Below are 22,264 nucleotides of genomic sequence, written 5' to 3' on the forward strand. Positions count from 1 at the left end.
TTTTTTAACAGGACTTGGATGTGGAAGTTGGAGATTCTAGACTAGCGAGTTTTGGTGGAATCTAGTATATCTTTTGTATGAATTTAGAGACTCTTAAAATGTAAATTTTGTTTTTTTTGGGTATGATAGATTGTAATTGTAACTACTAGCCTTAGAAGTTGTGGCTTGTATATTTGAAATATTTCTTAATTAAGTAGATGGGTGATTTATGATCCTTTATTAAGCTTGAACGAGTACGTGAGTCCTGACGAGAGTTGGGCAGATGTCCCCATGATACTCTAGGGTTCGCCTTAGGGAGAGGTGGGGACGTCACAACTAATGCACTATAGACCAGTTTGATATATAGGTCAAACATTGAGAATCAAATTTGTGTTTCTCTCTTTGGACAATTTTGAGAAATAGTAATAGAAAGATTTAAAATTCTTAAAGACATAGTATAAGTTTGGGCAAATTCACATATTCCTAATATCTAATAAAACACATGTCATAATCAAAATTACCAAATTAACCTATCCAACCAAGCAAGCCCCCACTCTAATCATCTGATCCCCAAATTCCCTTTCTTACTCATTTTGAGTGGAAATGAATTAGCACAAAAATCTGAGGCAATCCTTCTAGGACTATGAATAGGGCGAGGTCAGCTTGAACTTGGCTCCGAGAAAAAGTCTAATGAGCCAGACCTTTCATTGAGTTGGGTTGAAATTGGGTCTGAATATTAGTTCCAAATTAAATGTGAGCAAAGTTTGGACATTATTAGAGTCAAACCCGATATAGGCTCAACCCTTTAATATGCATATATATATATAATATTCATATTTTGATATATATATATATATATAATTATATATCTAAATTTATAACACTAATACTTATGAGTTATTTGTCAAAATATATTAATATATATATAAGGAATATTAAATACACAAAATTATGTCAAAAGATTTAGAAGGACAAATCTTAATACAAGCAAATTGAGGACCTTTGAAGATATATTGATTGTTGATCATATTTTTTTACTATTTTCCATGTACATTGAATTAATTGGATACATTATTGTTGAAAAATTCTTGGTTTACATATTTTTTTAATGAATTGTTATCGGTTCTTGTATAGTTTTAATGTTGTGGCCATGTGGATATTAAATTAGTTTAAAACTTAATAATTATAGTAATTACATTAAGAAAATTAAGGAATTATAAGTGAGTTTAAGTTAAGTTCAAATTAAACTCACAATTTGAATATTTTGTGAGTCAAGTATCAGTTTCACATTTATCAATCCAAAATTCATAATTCGAAATTTGAAAGTGATACTAACTATAAAAGCGGAACTTGAGTTTGTTAAACCTCGCTTCAAATGACCCAATTGATAGACCTAAATCCTTCCCTTCTTTTGATTTAAATGAAATTAAATTTAAACCTATAGTTTAGTACTCATATTCTTTTGTACCCAAACAGCCTTTTGACCATTGAAAAAAATTACCCAAAATACTACAAGTTATCTTCACCTTAATTAGAATTATTTCAAGTAATCATGAAAGTCAAGTCACATAATCGATTTTGTTGTCTAGGTTCTATTTTTCTTTTTTAGTTTTTTTATTCTAACCATAAAAAAGGTTCCTAATCACAATACTACTATGATTGATCATAGAAGTATATTGTTTGGATTGCATTTTCTGGAAGGGTATATTGTAACACTTTTTTTAGATGTGATGTATATGAAGTAAAAAGATCATTGAAAATGTGTCAAGGACATATTTCCGAAAAACATGAGATTTTTGTCCTGAGAATGGCAATACAAAAAAAGCCAGTATATTGGCATATTACTGCAAATTGACCTCTTTTTTACAAATATATTATTTTTTATAACTTAAACTATGCAAAAAAAAAAAGACCTCTAATCAAAATATTGAATTGTATGTTCAAACTTGTAACATATATGCTTCTAATAAAACAAAAAAGAAATGAAAAAGATCAATCTTTAAAAATATTACCTATGGAAGATAGAAGCAATTGATAAAATTCAAGAATTCTTCCAGACTTGTGGTTTTCAACTATCATTGATTTCCTCCAGTTTCACGTGATCTAGTAGGCCCTCGCAATTTTAATCTTTTGCCATTGCTAGAAAATGTACAATGGTAGGGAAAGAATGGTTTTGATAGTGAAGAAAAAGACAAAGGAACTCTTTTATAGCAACTGTGGAGCCTTAGGGCAATTGCAGTAGTTGACGAATAGACACAACTGATAAATGGGCAATATTGCCCTTTTACACAGTAAAAAGAAGAGAAAGAGTGCATCAGACTTTTTTTTTTTTTGGCAAAGAATGGTTTCAACTTTCCTTTTCTCATTTGTTGCTATTCAGAGAACTCCAATAGGCACCGCTTTGTTACACAATATGAAGGGTTGTTTTTAGGTTCTTCTTATTGTTTGCATTGTAAATATTGAACCTGTAGTTAAAACTCTACCAGATTTGATTAGTTGGGAATATTTAATATATATGAGACTAGAACGAGCAAATACCCAATAAGATTTGAGAATACCCAATCTTTTGAGTTTTTATAACAAATAATTTTGTTTCCACAAAATTTTTCCTGAATAAACACATTTTTGAATTATATGTTCAATGTACGTGAACTTCCGTGGTACAACACTAGCACTTTACCTCCTCTTTTTTCCTGTACTTTTAGCATCTTTAATGCATGTGTTTTTACTTAAGAGATTTTTTTTTTAAGCAAATGAGGAGCATTCAGTGTAACGTAGTAAAATTCACTCGGAACTTTTTTTATGCAAGATGAATTCTTAATAACTAATACATAGCATTTTGTACAAAGTTCTTGTTCGTTAGAAAAAATTATTGTTATGTTAATCTTGATTGTAGAGTGATTATGATAAAAATTTATTCCACTCTATATGATGAAATGCCCAGTAATTTTTCTTTTAGCTTGATGAAATGCTTAGTAGACAAAAATTTGAAATTTAGAATATGGATTTCTTTGGTAGGTTTTACAAGTGGTGGGGATATCTTATTGTATTCTACAATTATTAACCATTTTAGTTATATCCAAAACAATTCATTTGAGCAACTAGTGGAAAAAATAGAAAAAATAGAAAAAAATAGGGGTAGGATATTTGTCTGAATTGATTCTTCCAGTGGAGAATGCTTCAAGAAAGTAGGGATGTAAAATGGGTAAATTATTTGAAGTATTAGTTCTTTCCTATTGTTTTCTCTTATCCTAGTTCGTATATACTCATATTATACTCGTAGAATATACGTTCTTACGTATCATTCCAAAAAACATTCGTATTTCCCGCATTTCAAAAATATTTTGAAAAATACTTATACTTTTCAATTAACCATACAAAACACTTAATAAACTTTTATAATGTATCACCTTCGCAAATTATACTTCAATTTAAAAAATATACTTCAATTTAAAAAATTTTAAAAATTTGAGTAATGATAATGACATGTTTATGAGTTATGTCCAAAGTAAGAAGTCACATATAACATAATAACTGTAGATTATACATATTTAAGCAATATGGTAAACAATTAATAAGATGTAACATCTCATACATGGAAAAATAATTTAAGATTTGGTATAAAGAAGAGCAGCATATTCTTTGTAAAACTATAGTAAATCTATCCATATTTTTAGTTTTTGTAACTTTCAAATATGTTCATACTATTTATGTATGAATTTATATGAGTAATTTTCCCGAACACGTATTTTTATGCTGAATTTTAATCATACTTTTGATAAAAAAAACTCGTCTAATATGTATACAGATTGCATCTCGTATTATATCTATCCTGTATTTTATCAACTATGCTCTTAGTGCTGTAAGTAAAATGTGTTGGGACTTAAATGAACAATAAAATAAGTCTAGTTGGTATTAGAGATGAAAACGAGCCGAGTCGAGGTTGAGTAGTGCTATACTCAAACTCGACTCAATCTCGAACTCGATAGGTGATACTGGTACTTGAACTCGAGTTCAAACTCGTTTGAGCAACTAATATATGGCTTGAGCTCGACTTGTGAGGAAATTGTTTAAGTTCGAACTTGATTCGATAAGGCTGGAGTACTTATCAAGCCAAATCGATCCTTATCAAGCTCGAGTACTCACAGAAAGAACGAGTCTCCAAGCTCAAAAATCTTGGAAAAACAATCAGTTAATAACATAGTCTGATTCAATATGAAATTTGTGAACTGATCCTAGAAAATCTCTTATCACCGAAAGAACAAGTTTCTAAACTCAAAAATCCTGGAAAACAATCTATCTATAACATAGCCTAATGCAATATAAAACTTTTGAATCGATCATACAAAATCTCTTATATAACATAGCTTGATGCAATATAAAACTTTTGAATCGATCGTACAAAATCTCTCATATATATAAAAGAGATTTTGTACGATCGATTCAAAAGTTTTATATTGCATCAGGCTATGTTATAGATAGATAGGATTTAAGTTTGGATTTGGGTTTAAGTATGGATCATATAAAATCAGACCCTACTCAAATGCATAATTCTTTTATAGGGTATGGCTCTGAGTAGGGTATGAATTTAAAAACTTAAATCCAAACCGAAAGTAAATATGGTGGATCTGGATTGGATCTGAATAATATCCCACTCATTGACATGTCTGATAAAAAATTTCTGTAGAACAATAAATTAGAAAGACACGCCTGGAAGCTGTGAGAAGTTCATTCCCAATGAATCCTCTACGGGTTTGGAATATATATCATTAAAAATTAACTATATATCTTCACTTGAGGGTCTAGCTTCAAAAATCACATTGTTCATAGGTTAGGACATGCCCAAGCTGTATATAAGAATTCTCAACATGGATCATAGGCAGACTAAATGGGAGAGTAGTGGAAGCTCAACTGCATTAACAGAAAGAATTTCTATAGAAAGAATCAAATAGCTTTTTATGCTATTTAGATGGAATCAAAAGAGGAAACCAAACAATAGTTATACCTTCCATTTGATCAGAGGGTTGGTACACTGGTGCAAGAGAAGAAGAACTCTTATGCTGAGATTCTGCATTATCCTTAGATGTTGAAGCAAATCGAAAGGACAGGCTATCTAATGTAGAAGCTACATTATGAGACAGTGTTCTATGTAGATTCTGATTATGGAGTTGAAGTTTGTCAACGCCTACTATATTACCACCGTGACTATGAGTGGCAAGTAGTTCAGAACCAGGCGTCCAATCACCTGTTTCAATGTGATCTAATTGTGTCTTAGTAATATAACTTTGCCGCTTTCTTTTTACTTTCTAATCTGTGCTACAACTGAAGAACCTGAGTTTTCAACCTACTTGGCTTGCTTTTTTAGATCATAGGATTCTCTACACAAAATGAATCACACACAAACAAAATAAACCCGCAGCCACTAAAAGTGTGATACTTTATTCTCCAACAGGACATGATATAATTACCACTGCCAATAAAAAAGACTAAATCCTATATACACGGACGACGTTATATGCATTATCACTATTAGATTTATGATACATGTATAAAAGTTGAATTTCAAATTCAAATTTTTTATAACTATTATTTGTCCAAAACTGATAGTATATACATTGTCAGTGTAAAAAAAATTAATCCAAAAAAATATGCAAACAAGCCTCACACTTCTAGCTTTCTTCACTCAACCAAAACAGCAAAACCAAGACTCACGTGCAAACCATAACCAAATGGAGGACGACGAAAGTCACTGGAAAAGTTCCTTAGCCACTTTGTATATATAATAAATAATTGAAAGTTCTATATAAGGCTAAAGATGTGTACATTTGTCAATTATTTCACTCTTGTTAACATTTAGAATTTGTCGTATAAGCGTTAACATCCTACCTAATTATTGGAGCAATAAGCTTGTACACAGAGAGCCATTGGTTCGTGCATGACTTTTCCTTTATTAATATTTGCCCCTTGCTTTATAAAATTATTTCTAGTAGCCGAAATTTGAAAAAGAAAAAGGGAAAATCGCCAATTTAGTCCCTAAATTTTTTTTTTCCGTCAATTTAGTCCCTATATATTATTTCTAGCCAATTGGATCCCTAAACCTATATATCGGTTCCAATCAAGGATCTTTGCAGCGGCGCCACCGTATAATTTCCATTAGGTTCATAATCGTGCAATACAAAAGGGGCATTTTAGGGAATTCCATTCTGGCGCCTTTTCCAATTAAAAAGTAAACGAAACAAGTCTGCGATAAATACACACCCAAAAATCCAAAATGAAAACAAAAAATGTCTTGGACAAAATCCAGGGCTTGAGTCGATGATCTGCTAAATAAAATCAAAGCAAATCGTGTTAAATAAGGAATCGGAGGGCATAAGAAAGCAAATGATGGAGGCAGTGGGGGACAATATGCAGGAAAGGAGCAATGTTGAGGAGAGGAAGTCAAGAAAAGCAAGTAAGTTTAAGGACTATAATGCTGTCTGTTTTGTTAAGTTAATAGCATAATCATGGTTGGTGGGGTTATCTTATGTTAACTAGCAAACATTTTACTGCAACTGATGGTCGGGAATTTGTTTAGGTTATTTTTTTTGTCGTTGTTTGTAGAGATGGGTTCATGTGGTCCCTATCCCTTAAGTTTAATGTGTAATGTTGCTTTCATGTTGTGAAAAAGGTAGACAATGGTACCCTAAATCATGTGCTTGTAAACTACTAGATTGTGGTGTAAATTAATTTAATTTGTTTGAAAATGAAACAGGTGCTGAGTCGGCTGAGTTTACTCTGTATGTCTACTATGGTGGGGCATATTTTGAAAAACCAGAAACAAAATATTTGGGTGGTAGCATGGAGCTTTTTGAGGGGGTTTTGGCCGAAAAAATTAATATGGCTGCTGTCAGAGGTTTTGGCTACTTACTTGGGTGTCATGCAGATGCTAACTATAGGTATAGAATCCCAACTGAAAATGGTGGGTTGAGACTTAGGCAGATAGATGGTGAAGATGATGTAATAGACATGGTTGCCATAGGTAAACAAACTGGAAAAGTTGAAGTTTATGTTGTATATGACTTTCATATTAGATCCATAGATCTTGGTTTGAAGAACTCCTCACCTGTTGAAAGTGAAACTAAGAAGGAAAATGAGGATTTATGGAATGTGGACATCACATTTGATGACTTCATTGGGAATGAAGAACTTCCAGTTCATGTTCCCGTCCAAGAATTGAACAATGGTAAACGGAGAGGTCCTGAAACTGAAGAAGAGGATGGTGCTGAGGCTAAAAATGAGGCAGAATCTGAGTCAGGTGATGATGGTGAAGGATTTCATGATAGTGACTACGATTTTAGTAAAGATGAGGATGACATAATATTTAATCATTGTAGTACTACTGTTGACAATGCAATTGATGGCCAGAATGTCATATGTAATGTTGGTGTTGGAGGGAAAGCTGGTATACCAAATGCTGAAGAGAAGAAAGTACCAGTACAATCACATAGGCAAGAACAAGCAAAAGTAAAAGAAAGTCTTGCTGCTGACTTGCATTTTGATGTTTATGACGGGGACCAAATTCCTGTCCAAGAGGAATCAGATTCCATAAACACAGAGGAGTTACACAGTTGCCATGATTCCTCAGATGAAAACACTTCAAGAAGTAAGCCGAAATATGTGAGATTTAGGCCAGAAGTTGACATGCAGAAACCTAAATTGTTTGTTGGTTTACTGTTTGACACAAAGATGCTCTTTAAGAGAGCTGTTGAATTATATTCTGTGCAGTGGGGTAAGGAGCATACTTGGGAGAAAAATGACCATAAAAGAATCAGGGCAAAATGCAAGAATAAACAATGCATGTGGTTTACTTATGCTGCAAAAGAACCAGATTCTGATGCATTCGTAATTAGAACAATGGGACCACAACATCAGTGTGGTAGAACTTTCCATCACAAACATGCGAACTCTGGTTTTTTGGCTAGATATTACATGGAGTTTTTGCGCATGAATAGAAAAGTTACAGTTGGTGCATTTAAAGAGAAGGTGCATAAGGAGTTGAATGTGAATATCACAAAGGATCAAGTTTACAAGACCTTTGCAAAAGCCAAAATCCTGATTCAAGGGAAGTATCAGCAACAATACACAAGGATTTCGGACTACTGTGAGGAATTATTGAACTCAAATCCAGGTTCCACAGTGCATGTCGAGACAGAGGTTGATGAGGATAGTGGAAAAGAAAGATTCCAGAGGTTGTATATTTGTTTTGCAGCCTTGAAAAAAGGTTTTAAGGAAGGTTGCCGCCCTATACTTGGTGTTGATGGCTGCCACCTATGAGGACCACACCCGGGAGTACTCTTGACTGCTGTAGGTCTTGATGCTAATGATTGCATCTATCCTATTGCCTATGCAATTGTGGAGACTGAAAACAAGATGTCTTGGAAATGGTTCATCGAGTTCTTAAAGTTTGATCTTAAAATCCATGACCAGAAAAGATGGACATTTATTAGTGACAGGCAAAAGGTGAACATTTATGTTTTCTAATAATACTACTGTTGCAAAAAAATGTGAGTTTATACTAATTTGTGAACTTTTTTTTTTTGTAATTTCAACATCAGGGATTGGGTTCTGCAATCCAAGAAATTCTTCCAGGAGTGGAGCACAGACATTGCGTTAGACATCTACGCAACAATTTTAAGAAGCACCATCCTGGTGAAACTATTAAGGGAATGTTTTGGACATGTGCAAGGAGCTCATATGTTAATAAGTTTGAAGCTGAAATGGAGGGATTGAGGCAATATGATGAGAGTGCATACCAATGGCTGGTTGATAACACATCACCCAACCATTGGTCAAGGTCATATTTTAGGACTACTTGCAAGTGTGACATACTTCTTAATAATGTATGTGAGAGCTTTAATTCTGTGATATTAGAGGCAAGAGAAAAGCTCATCCTTGGTATGTTAGAAAATATTAGGATATACCTGATGGAAAGATTGAGAACAAAAAGAGAGTGGATGAGAAAAAGAAATGATGTTATCTGTCCAAAAATTCAAAAAAAACTTGAAAAGATTAAGGAGGACTCTAGATCAAGTATTGCTAGGTGGTCTGATGAATCCAGATTTGAGGTGACACCTATTTATGGGAGTACATTTGTTGTTGATTTAAAGGCAATGACTTGTACATGCAGAAAGTGGGAGTTGACTGGTTTACCTTGCTCTCATGCTGTTGGTTGCATTGCATTGACTGGAGCTGCACCAGAAAGTCTAGTGCACCAATGTTATTCTAGAGATGCTTATCTGAAAGCTTATGAGCCAGCTATTGGTCCAATTAATGGACCTAATAACTGGAAGAGATCTAAAAACGTCCCTATGTGTGCACCAAAGAAGTTGAAGCTGCCTGGAAGGCCTAAAAAGGCAAGAAGGAGAGAATCTGATGAGCCAAGGCCTGATTCTAGAGGTTGTACAAAGCTATCCAGGAAGGGTGTCACACGGATGACTTGCTCAAAGTGTCATCAGAAGGGTCACACTAAAAGAAAATGCCAACTGAATGTTAAAGGAGATAACAGCAGTGAAAGAAGACCACCTTTGAACATTAACAAGTGCTCAAAGTGTAAGGTGCTTGGTCACAATGCTAGAACCTGCCCAATGGTTGCCAAAGGAGAAGAAGATATTGATCATGTTTCTGGTATGGATCAAGACGATGCTGATCATGTTTCTGGTATGGTTCAAGAAGATGTTGATCATGTTTCTGGTATAGTTCAAGAAGATGATAATCATATTTCTGGTATGGTGCAAGAAGATGCTGATCATGTTTCTGGTAAGGTTCAAGTGTAATGAAGTTCATTCAGTTCTTTCTTTTCTTGGATTAGTAATACTTTTGTTGTTGTTTATTTGGTTTTGGTTATTTAATGAAGTGCAAGCTACTGAAATTGCTGAAGAAATTGATGTACAACTCAGTGCACCGACTAAAAGCTCACAGAGGCCAAAGAAAAGGACTATGTGTTGTTATTTTTGTCATATTCCAGGCCAGAGCAAACGTACTTGCACTTGTAGTCAAGCACAATCTTGGCGAAAAAGGATGGCTGTTGTGAGTAGAAGAAAACTCAGAGTGAGTTTTTTACTTACTATTGTTACTATTGTTGTGAGTAGAAGGATGGTTGTTTCAGTGTTACTATTGTTCTTGTGTTTCTCACTAGACATGCATTTATAGGCTCATAGGATACTTGATGAGCAAGATGACCAGTGAAGAAGAATGGAATTGATGTCTGCTGACGTAGTTGCAAGCTGGAGATGTTCTACTTTGTTTGCTGCTGAAGATATATAGATGGAAAGCTGTCTTTTGTCCAATTTTGTATCCATCTGAAAGCTTTTGTACTAGCTTTCTTTTGTCCACTTTTGTATCTACTCTGGTTTTGTGGTCCTTAATCAACAACCGAACCTAGTTCTTTTGGCTGGTAGGACTTGGATTACTTTTGAGAATTGTACAGCTGAAATCAGTTATATACTTTTGGGAAATTGATTACTTTTGCTAGAAATTGATATATCAGTTGTTGATTATATATTGCATTGTTCCAATTGAAGATGTTCGTATTAGCCGATGACTATATATTGCATTCATTCAAGCAATGGTCATCACTTCTGCAATATTTTTAAGTTGATGAATATATATTGCATTCATTCAAGCAATGGTCATCACTTCTGCAATTTTTTTAAGCTGATGACTATATATTGCATTCATTCAAGCAATGGTCATCACTTATGCAATTCACTCAAGTTGATGACTACATATGACTCGACTGAGCAACAATTTTTTAGGGTAAACAACAAAAAAGCCCCCTGTGGTTAAGCAATCATACATAAAAGCCCCCTGTGGTTTCATATCATACCAGTCGATACCCCGTGGTTTGAATTAACCTGAAAAGTGGACGGAAATCGGCAAAACAGACGGAGCTGAGTGAATAGACGAAAATACCCTTTTGAAGAACGCAGCTTGCATGTAAATTTTTTTTTTTTTTAAGTAATTTGTTAAATAGCCTGCCTGAAACCCGCTTGCGGGTTTCCCCCTTATGTAAAATGACTAAAAGCTGCGTTTCTGTTCTATTTATATCAAACACATACTCTCAAACCCTCACCTGAAGGGTGAGGATGAGAGGGGAGGTTTGCTGGGCATCCTAGGGCCCTCCGATGGGCATGTGCAACTCAACGCAGCTTGCATGTAAAAAAAATTTTTTTTTTTTAAGTAATTTGTTAAATAGCCTGAAACCCGCTTGCGGGTTTCCCTCACGGAGCTGAGTGAATAGACGAAAATACCCTTTTGAAGAATGCAACTTGCATGTAAAATTTTTTTTTTTAAAGTAATTTGTTAAATAGCCTGCCTGAAACCCGCTTGCGGGTTTCCCCCTTATGTAAAATGACTAAAAGCTGCTTTTCTGTTCTATTTATATCAAACACATACTCTCAAACCCTCACCTGAAGGGTGAGGATGAGAGGGGAGGTTTGCTGGGCATCCTAGGGCCCTCCGATGGGCATATGCAACTCAACGCAGCTTGCATGTAAAAAAATTTTTTTTTTTTTAAGTAATTTGTTAAATAGCCTGAAACCCGCTTGCGGGTTTCCCCCTTTTTTTTTTAAAAATAAATTCTATGCTAAAATGACTTAAAACAAAAATAAAAGACTAAAAGTAAATAAAAACTAGCATGAAAAATAAAAATAACAGTAAATAAAAATACACTAAAAATTTGGTGTCTACAGTAGTTAATGAATAATCTGGAAACAGATTGAATGAAGACTCAGAAGAAACGGAAGCTGGTCTCTTATTATTAAAGAGTGAAGGCTAAAATAGGCATATCAGGTGAAAGTTTGTGGTGGAAATCTGTTTTTCGCATATGCACGCGCCTTTGCAGTTCGTTTAAGACACACGCCGAATATTTGACGATTTCCGTCCACTTTTCAGGTTAATTCAAACCACGGGGTATCGACTGGTATGATATGAAACCACAAGGGGTTTTTATGTATGATTGCCTAACCACAGGGGGCTTTTTTGTTGTTTACCCAATTTTTTAATGGCCATCACTTCTGCAATTCTTCCACTTCAGTCAACATTGTCAGCATAACATTGAACTTGTCACAGAAACTTACATGAGCAATCCAGATGCAAAACAGAGTAATAACAAATCCAGAAGCAAAACAGAGTCAAACATAGATGAAAACTCAATTGTATTTACTTCATTTTAAAGTACAGATGAACCATACAATTCCATACATTCTTCAAAACTACTGCAACATCTTCAATTCCAGCAAACCTTGTTTCTTCCTTTCCTTGCCTCCAAGTACAAAAACAAGTAAAACGCCAAAACAGATACAAATTATAAACAATATTTTCACTTTTGCCTTCAACTTGTTCATTTCAATCAATAATGCTGCGTTTTCTCTCTCAACACTTCTCAGGTCCCTTAAAAGTGCACCCATTATATTTTTCATCTTTTGGGGTATGGGTGGATCATACCACAAAAAAAATCTGCAAGCACCACGTTTCTGCATTTACCACCATTTCATAGTTAAAAGACAAGAAATATTTTAACAAATTCTAAACTTTATGCACATACAAAAAAATTACCCCATAATTTCTGCAACCATGAAACCTTCTTGATGGATTTGCCTCTGTCCAAGCAGTCACAATTCGGCATTGTTCTTGGCAATAGCATCGCACGATGTTGTCTCCACTGTAGTATTTCTCGTTTTCTTCATAAATCGAGTTTCCTGTTTCTGAACCATTTGATCCTTTGACGGTGTTAATAAATTGATCACTGGCTGAGCTTGAGGATGCTTTGTCCCAATTCTTTCTCGAATGCATTGAATTACAGTGCTTTTTCTACGCGGGTCTGCAAAAATTGGACAGCTCTCTTTGGTGCAAGAGAGGTAGTACCTAGATTTGGGCTTTACATCGATTTACTTTTTAATTGGAAAAGGCGCCAGAATGGAATTCCCTAAAATGCCCCTTTTGTATTGCACGATTATGAACCTAATGGAAATTATACGGTGGCGCCGCTGCAAAGATCCTTGATTGGAACCGACATATAGGTTTAGGGATCCAATTGGCTAGAAATAATATATAGGGACTAAATTGACGGAAAAAAAAAGTTTAGGGACTAAATTGGCAATTTTTCCAAAGAAAAAACAAAGGTATGTTTGGTTTTAGCGGATGAATAGAATGAATATGACGAGACTTGAGTTAACTACGGTGTCAGATGCTTTTGAGAATCTCGTCTTTTCTGTTTTTCATTTTTCAAAAACTAACATTTATTAAAATGTATGAATAATGTTTGTTTCGATTGTAAAGTTTATTTGGGATATTTTTACTGTAGCACTTTTTTGTGATATGATATATATGAGATAAAAAGGTAATTGGGAAGATAAAAAAGTGTATTGGAAATTGTAATGATGATATAAACAAATAAAATTGGAGAAATAATGCTCAATCCAAATAATAATAAATTGTGAATATAGGGCATTTGAACATTGAGAAGCTTGTCATACATCCACATTTTTTGTGATTATAGTGACCTGGTCTATGGATCAAAACATGGCTAGCGCAAGGGAGTGCCAAGGAAGGATGGAAGGGTTCAGTCACTATTTCCGATGGTATATTCATGTATCGATTGAAGAGATATTGAAAGACAGAAGATAGTGCTAATGAGGGAAGAGCAACATGATTTAATCAAATTTTTTTAAAAAAAATTTGAATTGCTAGCTGAAATGGAGGAAAATTTTATGTCGATCATGCCTAATAATTGTTTCTGAACCAATGAAAAGGTTCCATGAGAATATACAAGGGTTCCACTTGATTTTATATAACATGCCAAGTGGATTTCACTTAACATATAAATTAGTAAGTGAGATCCCCATATATCCACTTGGAACTTTTCTATTGTTCCCGGATCATGTCTAATAGTTGTTTCGAACAGAATAAAGATCGTCGTGAAGGCAAATGATAAATTTTAGGTTTACTCTTCAACCCCAGTTCAAACATTTAATTGTAAAAGAAAAAAAAATAGTAAATCGGTTCCAGAGTTTGGATTTTACTGGTTGTGGCCGGTTTCATAAGCTCTATGAATCATCCGACATATTAACCACTAAGGTGTTAAAAATAGGAAAGAGATGTCAAAATAGTAGTTGAAAAAGCAGCCAGCTTGAAGTTATAGCGTGGACTAAGTAGAAGTTAATTGTCAAATGAGCATATGAATCAACTCGGCCACAGCAAACATATACATAAGCTCTGAGAGCAACTATTAGTAGAAAATATTGATCTTTAACGGACAAATTACAGTTTACCCCCCTATGGTATAGATAATTTTTACATAACCCCCCTTATAGTTTTAAAATCTATATATAATCCCTCATAATTTGAATTAAATTGTCAAAGTGACGGAAATGATCATCTATAATGAAAACTACAAAAATGTTGGAATTATTTTTGTTTAAAAACTAAAATGGTTGAAGTAACCAAAATATATAAACATAATATGCATGACACTCTAACCTCGTATGATTTTTATATTTTACCATATAACCCTCTTATGGTTTAGTGCTTTACTATATAACCCCCTTATGATTTTCAATATATATATACATAACCCCCTGTGGTTAATAAATAATTTTCAACTTTACATAGGAGTATTTTTGATATTTTAGTTGACTCCGTTATGGATTGTAAATTTCGTCATTTTGACACTTTAATCCAAACTATAAGGGGGCTATGTAGAGCTTTTGAAATCATAGGAGGATTATGTAAAACAAAAATACTAAACCACAGGGGAATAAAGCATAATTTGCCCATCTTTGATACTGAAACTAATGATTCACTGCACTCATAGCAGGAGCCTCTTCCAGTTGTTATCTACCACTTCTGTATATATCTCATTTTTCAGTCATTTAAAGAAATATGGGCACATTTAATTTTAATAACTTTTCCAGTGATATATTGTCCCTTTTCAATGCCAACATTTAAAAAAAAAAAATTCACAAACAATTATGAGGAATTGTTAAAAAGAGTAATTAATTTGATATTATAATGATCGTTGATCCAAAGGTTCATAGCATTTGGTAACTTCAGTTGATTTCTTTTTTCTTTTCCATTGGGCAACCATGTCATGTCCAGCTAATTTCTGACCTTACAAGATATTGTAGAACCAAGAATCGAAAGTTGAATGTGACTCTTTTGTTTTTTCCTTTGAAAGCCAACTTCAGTGTGATGTTGATAAGGAAACGTGTGTGTGAAATAATGTCTCTTGTTCCATGTGGCCATGCAACCATTCCTTTGGTTTACATTTGCCACTTACACTTTTTTTTTATAAAACATGATATTACTCACGTTTTTGGAACCTGAAGTAATTATAATAGAACGACTTTGGCCAAGAACACTGACAATTGTAGTTGACACTCAGAATTTAAAAAAAAAAAAAACAAACAGCATATGAATTTATGAGGAAATAGAACATGATGCTTCATGAGCTTGATTGAGCATTTATTTGGGACCGCAGGCATCCAATGACTGAGTCGTCCAATTGAAGATCAATATGCTTTACAGGGAAATCCACTTGCAAAAAATAATGGGAAACTTTTGACGATGGACCGCGGAGTCGATTTCATTGTCCCTTGCATTATTGGAAGATACAGCATCACAACCATTCCTTTTTCCATTGACCATTTGCCACTGTGAAGTCGTCGTCTGTCGGCTTAGGATAAGAATCCAAGACCTCCAATGGTTGGTTAAAAGAAATCCGTGAAATATTTATTTCTCTTGTTATATTAGGAATTGGTTAGTACAAAGGTTATTCTTAATATGAAAAGATATGAAGGGGACAGTTTTATAACTCATTACATAATTGATCAATGACCAATATTGAAAAAAATATATACAAAGAAAACAAAAAACTGCCCTTTTCGTTAATTGTAGGCAGCATGCGAGCCTTGCTTTTTCTGCTTGTAAAGCGCATTAATAGTACTATGCAAGTGCCAAATAAAACTCATGCGTCTATACTACCAAAAAAAAAAAATGCACAGTTCCCAAATCCATATCATTCTTGAATAAGCTGTTCTTTCAAATTTATAAAAATTCTAGAATTGATTGGCTCATATAAACCACATCCTCTATACTGAAATTTGGAACAACTTCGAAAATTTGCTTGATAAGAAAACCGACCTCTTGAGAAATTTGATGAGCGTCATGGGCAGAGAGTGCTGTAGGTTTTTTGATTAACCAGCTCTCAACGCTTGCTTTCCGCAGGAGCACACACTCTTGGGGGGCTTAAAATCAGACGTTTCAATTCATAAAGCTGAACTCGAGCATGAAGGCTTTCCTCAGAGAAAGCAGAAGCAAAGGAAGACAATGATTCTCAACTTCAAGAATGGGCTAAAGCAGGTTCAAGGAAGTTGCTTATGATCAGAGGATGTTCTCGATGATTTTTACCTTCCGCTTTGCTCGTGTTAGCATGGATGGATTTCTATGGCAAGGCTGGAAAGATCTAGACTCAATAAAAGAATGCAAAAGCTCGCCCCCATCCCAAAAAAATTTTTCTTTGGGATAAGACTCATGGCCAGCGTTGGAGAGATTTCAGAAGGTATCGAGGTAGCCAAGTCCCAATATGGTACTGCAAGACAGAACGGCTTCAGCTCTTCCGGTCAAGCAAATGCTGATTTTGACATTCGTGCTCAATCACTCTTCATTGAAGAAGCTCAATTGTTGGGATTCGGTAAGCAACAAGCAGAGGCTCATCTCAAAATCCTTGATGACCATTCCCAATTGAAAGTAGTTCGGTTGCGGGAATGGGGGGACTCGGCAAGACTACCCTGGTGAAAAAAGTCTATGATGACGCTGCAGTGAAGAAACAATTTCAGAGCCATGCCTGGATAACTGTTTCTCAAAATTTTCAGTTCAGGGGCATCATCAAGAACCTGATCCAACAGTTGTACAACGAAATCAGACGGCCGGTCCCTCGCCGAGTGGAATCCATGGATGATAATATGCTGATTGAATTTGTCAGAGACTTCCTCCGAGAAAGAACGTACATTCTTGTCCTTGATGATGTGTGGAGGATAGATGCCTGGGAAGCTATCAAATGTGTATTGCCTGACTGCAATACTGCTAGTCGTGTTGTATTGACAACGCGAATAGCCGATATAGCTTCTGCGTCCTGTTTAGGATCACTTGGCTTCATCTATAAGATGGAGCCTCTTTCTGATAAAGAGTCTTGGACTCTGTTTTGCAATAGAACATTTCAGTGCAATGACTGTCCTCCAAATCTAGAAGAAGTTGCTAAAAAAATACTGAAAAAATGTGAGGGCCTACCACTTGCAATTGTTGCAATAGGTGGTGTTTTGGCTCTGAAGGACAAGGAAAAGACAGATGAATTTGAGATGATTCTTCATGGTTTTGGTGGCGAGGCAGATGGCAGTGGTAAGCTTGACAGGATCAAAAGGGTACTCTTACTTAGCTACAATGATTTGCCTCACTATCTTAAAAGCTGCCTATTATATCTAAGCATCTACCCTGAAGATTATTCAATTCTTGTGGATGATATACTTCCAAAATGGATTGCACTAGGATTTGTAGAAGAGAAAATAAGAATAACATCCACCGATATTGCTATGAGTTATATGAAAGAACTCATCAACAGAAGCTTAATCCAAGTTAAATCCACATCGACCGATGGCACATTGGATACATGTGGTCTCCACGATTTTGTGCGTGAAATCCTTGTTTCAAAATCTAAAGAGCAGGACTTCACGACGGTAGCCACCAAATATTACACAAGATGGCCTGAAAAAGTTCGACACCTAGCAATCCGCAACTTCACTGATAATCCACAAGAATTTATTAGCTTAAAGTGTCTTCGGTCTGTGGTGATATTTGGGTATGAAGATCCTCTCACAACTACATTTTTATCCAAGTTTTTATGTGGTGATCCCAAGTTGCTAAAGGCGTTGGATTTGTATGGAACTAAATTGGACAGTATCCCAAAGCAAGTCTTCAAACTATTTCATCTCAGGTATCTTAATCTCCAGGGAACTGGAGTTAAAATTATTCCAAAATCTATTGGGCAGCTTCAAAACCTTGAAGCTATAAATCTGGTAGGAACCAATGTAACAGAGTTGCCTGCAGAAATTCTAAAGCTAAGAAAACTCCGTTCTCTTTTGTTAGGCGGATGGGGTGATTATTCAAATGAGTATGCAGTTTGGGGCTGTAAATGTCCACTTGGAATTGGAAAGCTTATTTGTTTGGAGGAGCTGTGTGGTATAGAAGCAGACAGTGATAAAATAGTAAGGGAGGTTGGAAAGCTAACGCAGTTGCGACGATTAGACATCACAGGGCTGAGAAGAGAAGATGGAAAGGAGTTGCTCTCCTCCCTCTTGAGGCTGACCAACCTTCGAGAGTTGGCCATCTCCTGTATTAAAGAAGGTGAGACCCTTGATCTCCAACATTCCGTCTCTCCAAAGCATGAATTCCTCACACATCTGACGTTGAATGGGCGTTTAGAGAGAGTACCACAATGGGTGACATCACTTCAATCCTTGAGAACCTTACAGTTGGACAATAGTAGGTTGAGAGAGGATGAGAATGTAATAAGCTCCCTCGGACTTTTGCCCAATCTGATATCACTTAGTCTCTATCGTGCTTATGAAGGGGAGACATTGTGTTTCGAGGTTGGAGGATTTCAAAAACTCCAGCGCTTAGAGCTTGGGCAATTAACAAGACTGAAATGGGTGAGAGTGGAAGAGGAATCAATGCCTAGTCTCAGAATTATGCGCTTAGGTGATTGCAAACTGATGCAGGAGTTGCCTTCGGGCATCCAAAACTTGACCAGACTTGAATCTCTTGGGTTTTATGAAATGTCTAATGAGCTAATGCACAAAGTACAGAATTTGGATAAACGGAGTGAAGATTATCAGACTATTTCTCATATCCCTCAAGTTTTCATTGGTCGCTGGATTGATGGTCAGTGGGAATGGACGTTACTCTAAGAGAAGAGAAGCTAAGAGACAACTCTTTGCAGCTTTCAACATTAATTGATATTCAGTAAACTCATCTCTTCTATAAATCTCAGGTTGCTTACTAGCTTTTCCTTTTATTTCATTGGGTTCTCGTTTACTTTTTCCTTTCTACTGCTTATTACATTTGTATCAAATCATATCATGAAATAGCTACAATCACCCTCAATTCCTCGAAATAGCATGTGTTCATATATCGATTTAGATTTCCTTTTTGTAGTTGGCCCCATCAAACTTGTTCTGGTTCAATAAGACATAGAACAGAGCATCTGCAAAAGAAAAAAAAACATTGAAGTGTATGAAGCACAAAAGATGAAGTTAGTCAAATTAGTAAAGCGTGGATAAAACCTTTTGAAGTCCGAACTTGAAGGTTCAGTGTGCATTTATTTTTCTTCGAAATTCTCAGTTTGTAGGCATATTTTTCTCAAATGAAATTTGATTCTTGATCTCAGAAATGCATGCCTGAAAAATATAATATTATTATTGAACTAGTTTCTCAATTTTGAATTTACAAATGAAAAAATTTTCAGAAAATAAGGGATGCAAGATCTTTATCTGATTTTACCCCAAAGGAGCTACCTTAACAGGGTTGAGAACACTCCGTTAATCCGGGGATCGATGTTTTCCAAAATTGAATTTGAATCCTCCCTCGATTTTGGAAGTAAATAACTCTTAATCAACTCTTTGTGATTTTCAATAGGAGCTACCTTAATCTTGGCATTATCACAACACAGAAACTTGACAGGGTTGCAATGAACACAGTTAATTGGAACATGTTTTTCATTTCATGCGATTCAGATACCACAGGCCATGTAAAGTAAAACTGATGGTACAACACTAGTTCGTTACCTCATGTTTTCCCCTACTTTTAACATCTTAAGGGTTGTTTGGTTGGAAGTAAAATGTTTTTCTTGGGAAAATATTTTCCGTGGAAGTAATTTTCCATGAAAATCATTTCCCTTTCATCATTTTCAAGTGTTTAGTTAGTTTATTGAAAATATTTTCTTACTTCATTTTTCTGGTGTTTGTTTAACTTTTGAAATATTTTCACTTTTATCTCTATCTTTACTTTCTACACATTATAACTACATACTTCTTCCCATGCAAAATAAAAAATTTATCTCATTGTTAACTTTAAAAATCTTGGAGAAATGTATATATGAATAAAAAAATATCTCCTTAAGCAATAAACAAATTGCTGGCCATTTAGTGTCAAAAATCTTGGTTCAAGTCCTCCTGTTTACACTAAAAAAAAAAAAAAGAACATACTACAGATTTTTCAGTAAGTTTGGAACATACTACAGGCGGATGCATGCATTTCGGAAAACAACTTCAGTCAGTTTTTGGAAAGGAAGTTGTTTTCCATAAGATGAGTGAAAATATTTTACATAGGAAAATGTTTTCAGTAACTTTTGTGCAACCAAACACGGGAAATTAGGAAAATATTTTCCTGGAAAACATTTTCACCCGAAACAAACGGACCCTAATCCATATGTTTTTCCTTGAGAGATTTTTTTTTTTTTTTTTAAGCAAAGGAGGACCATTTAGTCTAATGAAGTAAATTCACCCGGAACTTCATTTTACAAAATTAATTCTTAATCTAATACATAGCAATTTGTACAAAGATCTTATTGACTAGAAAAAAACTATCATGTTAATCTTGATTGTAGAGTAACATGAACAAATATAGTACCCTCCGTATGATGAAATGCCTAGTAATTTTTTCATTTAGTATGATGAAATGCCTTAGTAGGCAAAATTTTGAAATTTAGAATATGGATTTCTTTGGTAGGTTTTACAAGTGGTGGAAACATCTTATTGTAACATTGTTTGATCAAACTAGAGATTTTCTTGCTTTATTTTATTTTTATTGTATTTTTTTTTTTAATGTAAGTAGAAAGTCTTGAACCCAAGATCTCTTATTTGTACTCCCTTCCTTCTTACCATCCAATCCATCCCTCTCCCTTCTTCTAGTACTCTAAAATTATGTTACTAATTGTGCGCAATTTAATATCAGAGGTTTTGCGAGTATTTTCAAGAGTTTTTTGCCAAATAGTTGTGATTTGTGTTAAAAAAATTCTATCATTATTTTTTATTCCAATTTTGTCCTTGCATAATGAAGTATTATATTGCCATCTCATACTCCATACCATCCAAGCTGGCATAACTGCTACTTCTAAGTTCCGTACTTATCCACTACTACTATATATATCCAAGTCTTCCCGCTAACTTCAATTAAAAAAATCCCAATACTCTATTATCAATTCTTTTGCTCTAACTAGTTTGTTGTTTTATATCTTTTTCATTATTTACTTTTTTCCTAAAAGATACGCACACATAGAGTGTGTGTCTCACCCAGTGATTCTAATAATTACACAAACTAGCATGAACTAGACGAATTTTCTACTTGTGGGGCCCGTTATCCAACATTTACATCGGTTACCATTTTATCTATTTATCTACAGAATTTTTTTTTTTAAAAAAAGAAGGACAAAATGATTACCTGAGGAGTTTTGACACAGAGCTTAGGGCCCGTGAAGTTGAGTATTGTACAGTACGATTATGTAGAGCCTTGTTGAGGTTGGGCTAAGTGACGGATTTCGGTCAAATGGAGCCGAAAATTCATAGGCCTGGAAGTCCAGAATATTTTCCGCATCATTTGTTGGTGGTTCCATTGCTGCCATTCCCTAGTGAGCAATGACTTCCAACCCAATTGAGGAGTTTTTTTTTTTTTTTGGTATTTTTTTGGTCTTATATTATTCTTTCTGCCACCAAAATTCACGAACACTACCATTTTTCTACCTCCACAACCACCACCAAGGTTGCCTCTATTACCACTATCACAGGGCAACAACCAGAGCCCAGAGGTAAAATAGAAGTCATAGAAAATTCTCTAGTACTCTTTTCTTTCCACCACTGGGGCCATCGCTCACAAAGGCACATGTTGACAGACAAAAATAAAAAACATATAGAGATGCTAAAAAAAAAAAATCACATCTCTTTCCATACTGTGGTTTTTACATGCACTTCTATATTGATTACCTTCGATAAAATTCATATCCAAATCAAATATTAAAATATGTTTTTCTATTTTGGCAATTGTTTTGAGATATCACGGAAACTTTTCCAATAAGTTTTTCTAATTTTTTTTTCTTTCCTTTCCCTCTTTTAAGAATAGTTAGTAAATACTCATATTATACCCCATATATTTGCTAATTTTTGTCATCTTTCTTTAAAAAATATTTACATTAATAGTGTAC

At 34.7% G+C, this 22,264-nt stretch overlaps 1 protein-coding gene across 1 annotated transcript; it reads left to right on the plus strand.

Moving 5' to 3' along the window:
- The first annotated feature begins 16,548 nt into the window (after positions 1 to 16,548).
- Positions 16,549 to 18,977, plus strand: LOC113757935 (disease resistance protein RPM1-like). Its single transcript, XM_027300998.1, has 2 exons — positions 16,549 to 16,794; positions 16,890 to 18,977. The coding sequence occupies exons 1-2, from the start codon at positions 16,549 to 16,551 to the stop codon at positions 18,975 to 18,977; spliced, it is 2,334 nt and encodes a 777-aa protein (XP_027156799.1).
- The last annotated feature ends 3,287 nt before the right edge of the window (positions 18,978 to 22,264 follow it).

The sequence above is a fragment of the Coffea eugenioides genome, unplaced genomic scaffold (genome assembly GCF_003713205.1).
Source record: "Coffea eugenioides isolate CCC68of unplaced genomic scaffold, Ceug_1.0 ScVebR1_3431;HRSCAF=4641, whole genome shotgun sequence".
Classification (NCBI taxonomy): domain Eukaryota; kingdom Viridiplantae; phylum Streptophyta; class Magnoliopsida; order Gentianales; family Rubiaceae; genus Coffea; species Coffea eugenioides.

Excerpts from the sequence above, each read along its gene's own strand:
- LOC113757935 (XM_027300998.1), top strand. The coding sequence starts at position 16,549 with ATGGCCAGCGTTGGAGAGATTTCAGAAGGTATCGAGGTAGCCAAGTCC. Across the intron at positions 16,795-16,889 it reads TGCGGGAATGGGGGGACTCG|TTCAGGGGCATCATCAAGAA; the intron begins GCAAGACTACCC and ends CAAAATTTTCAG.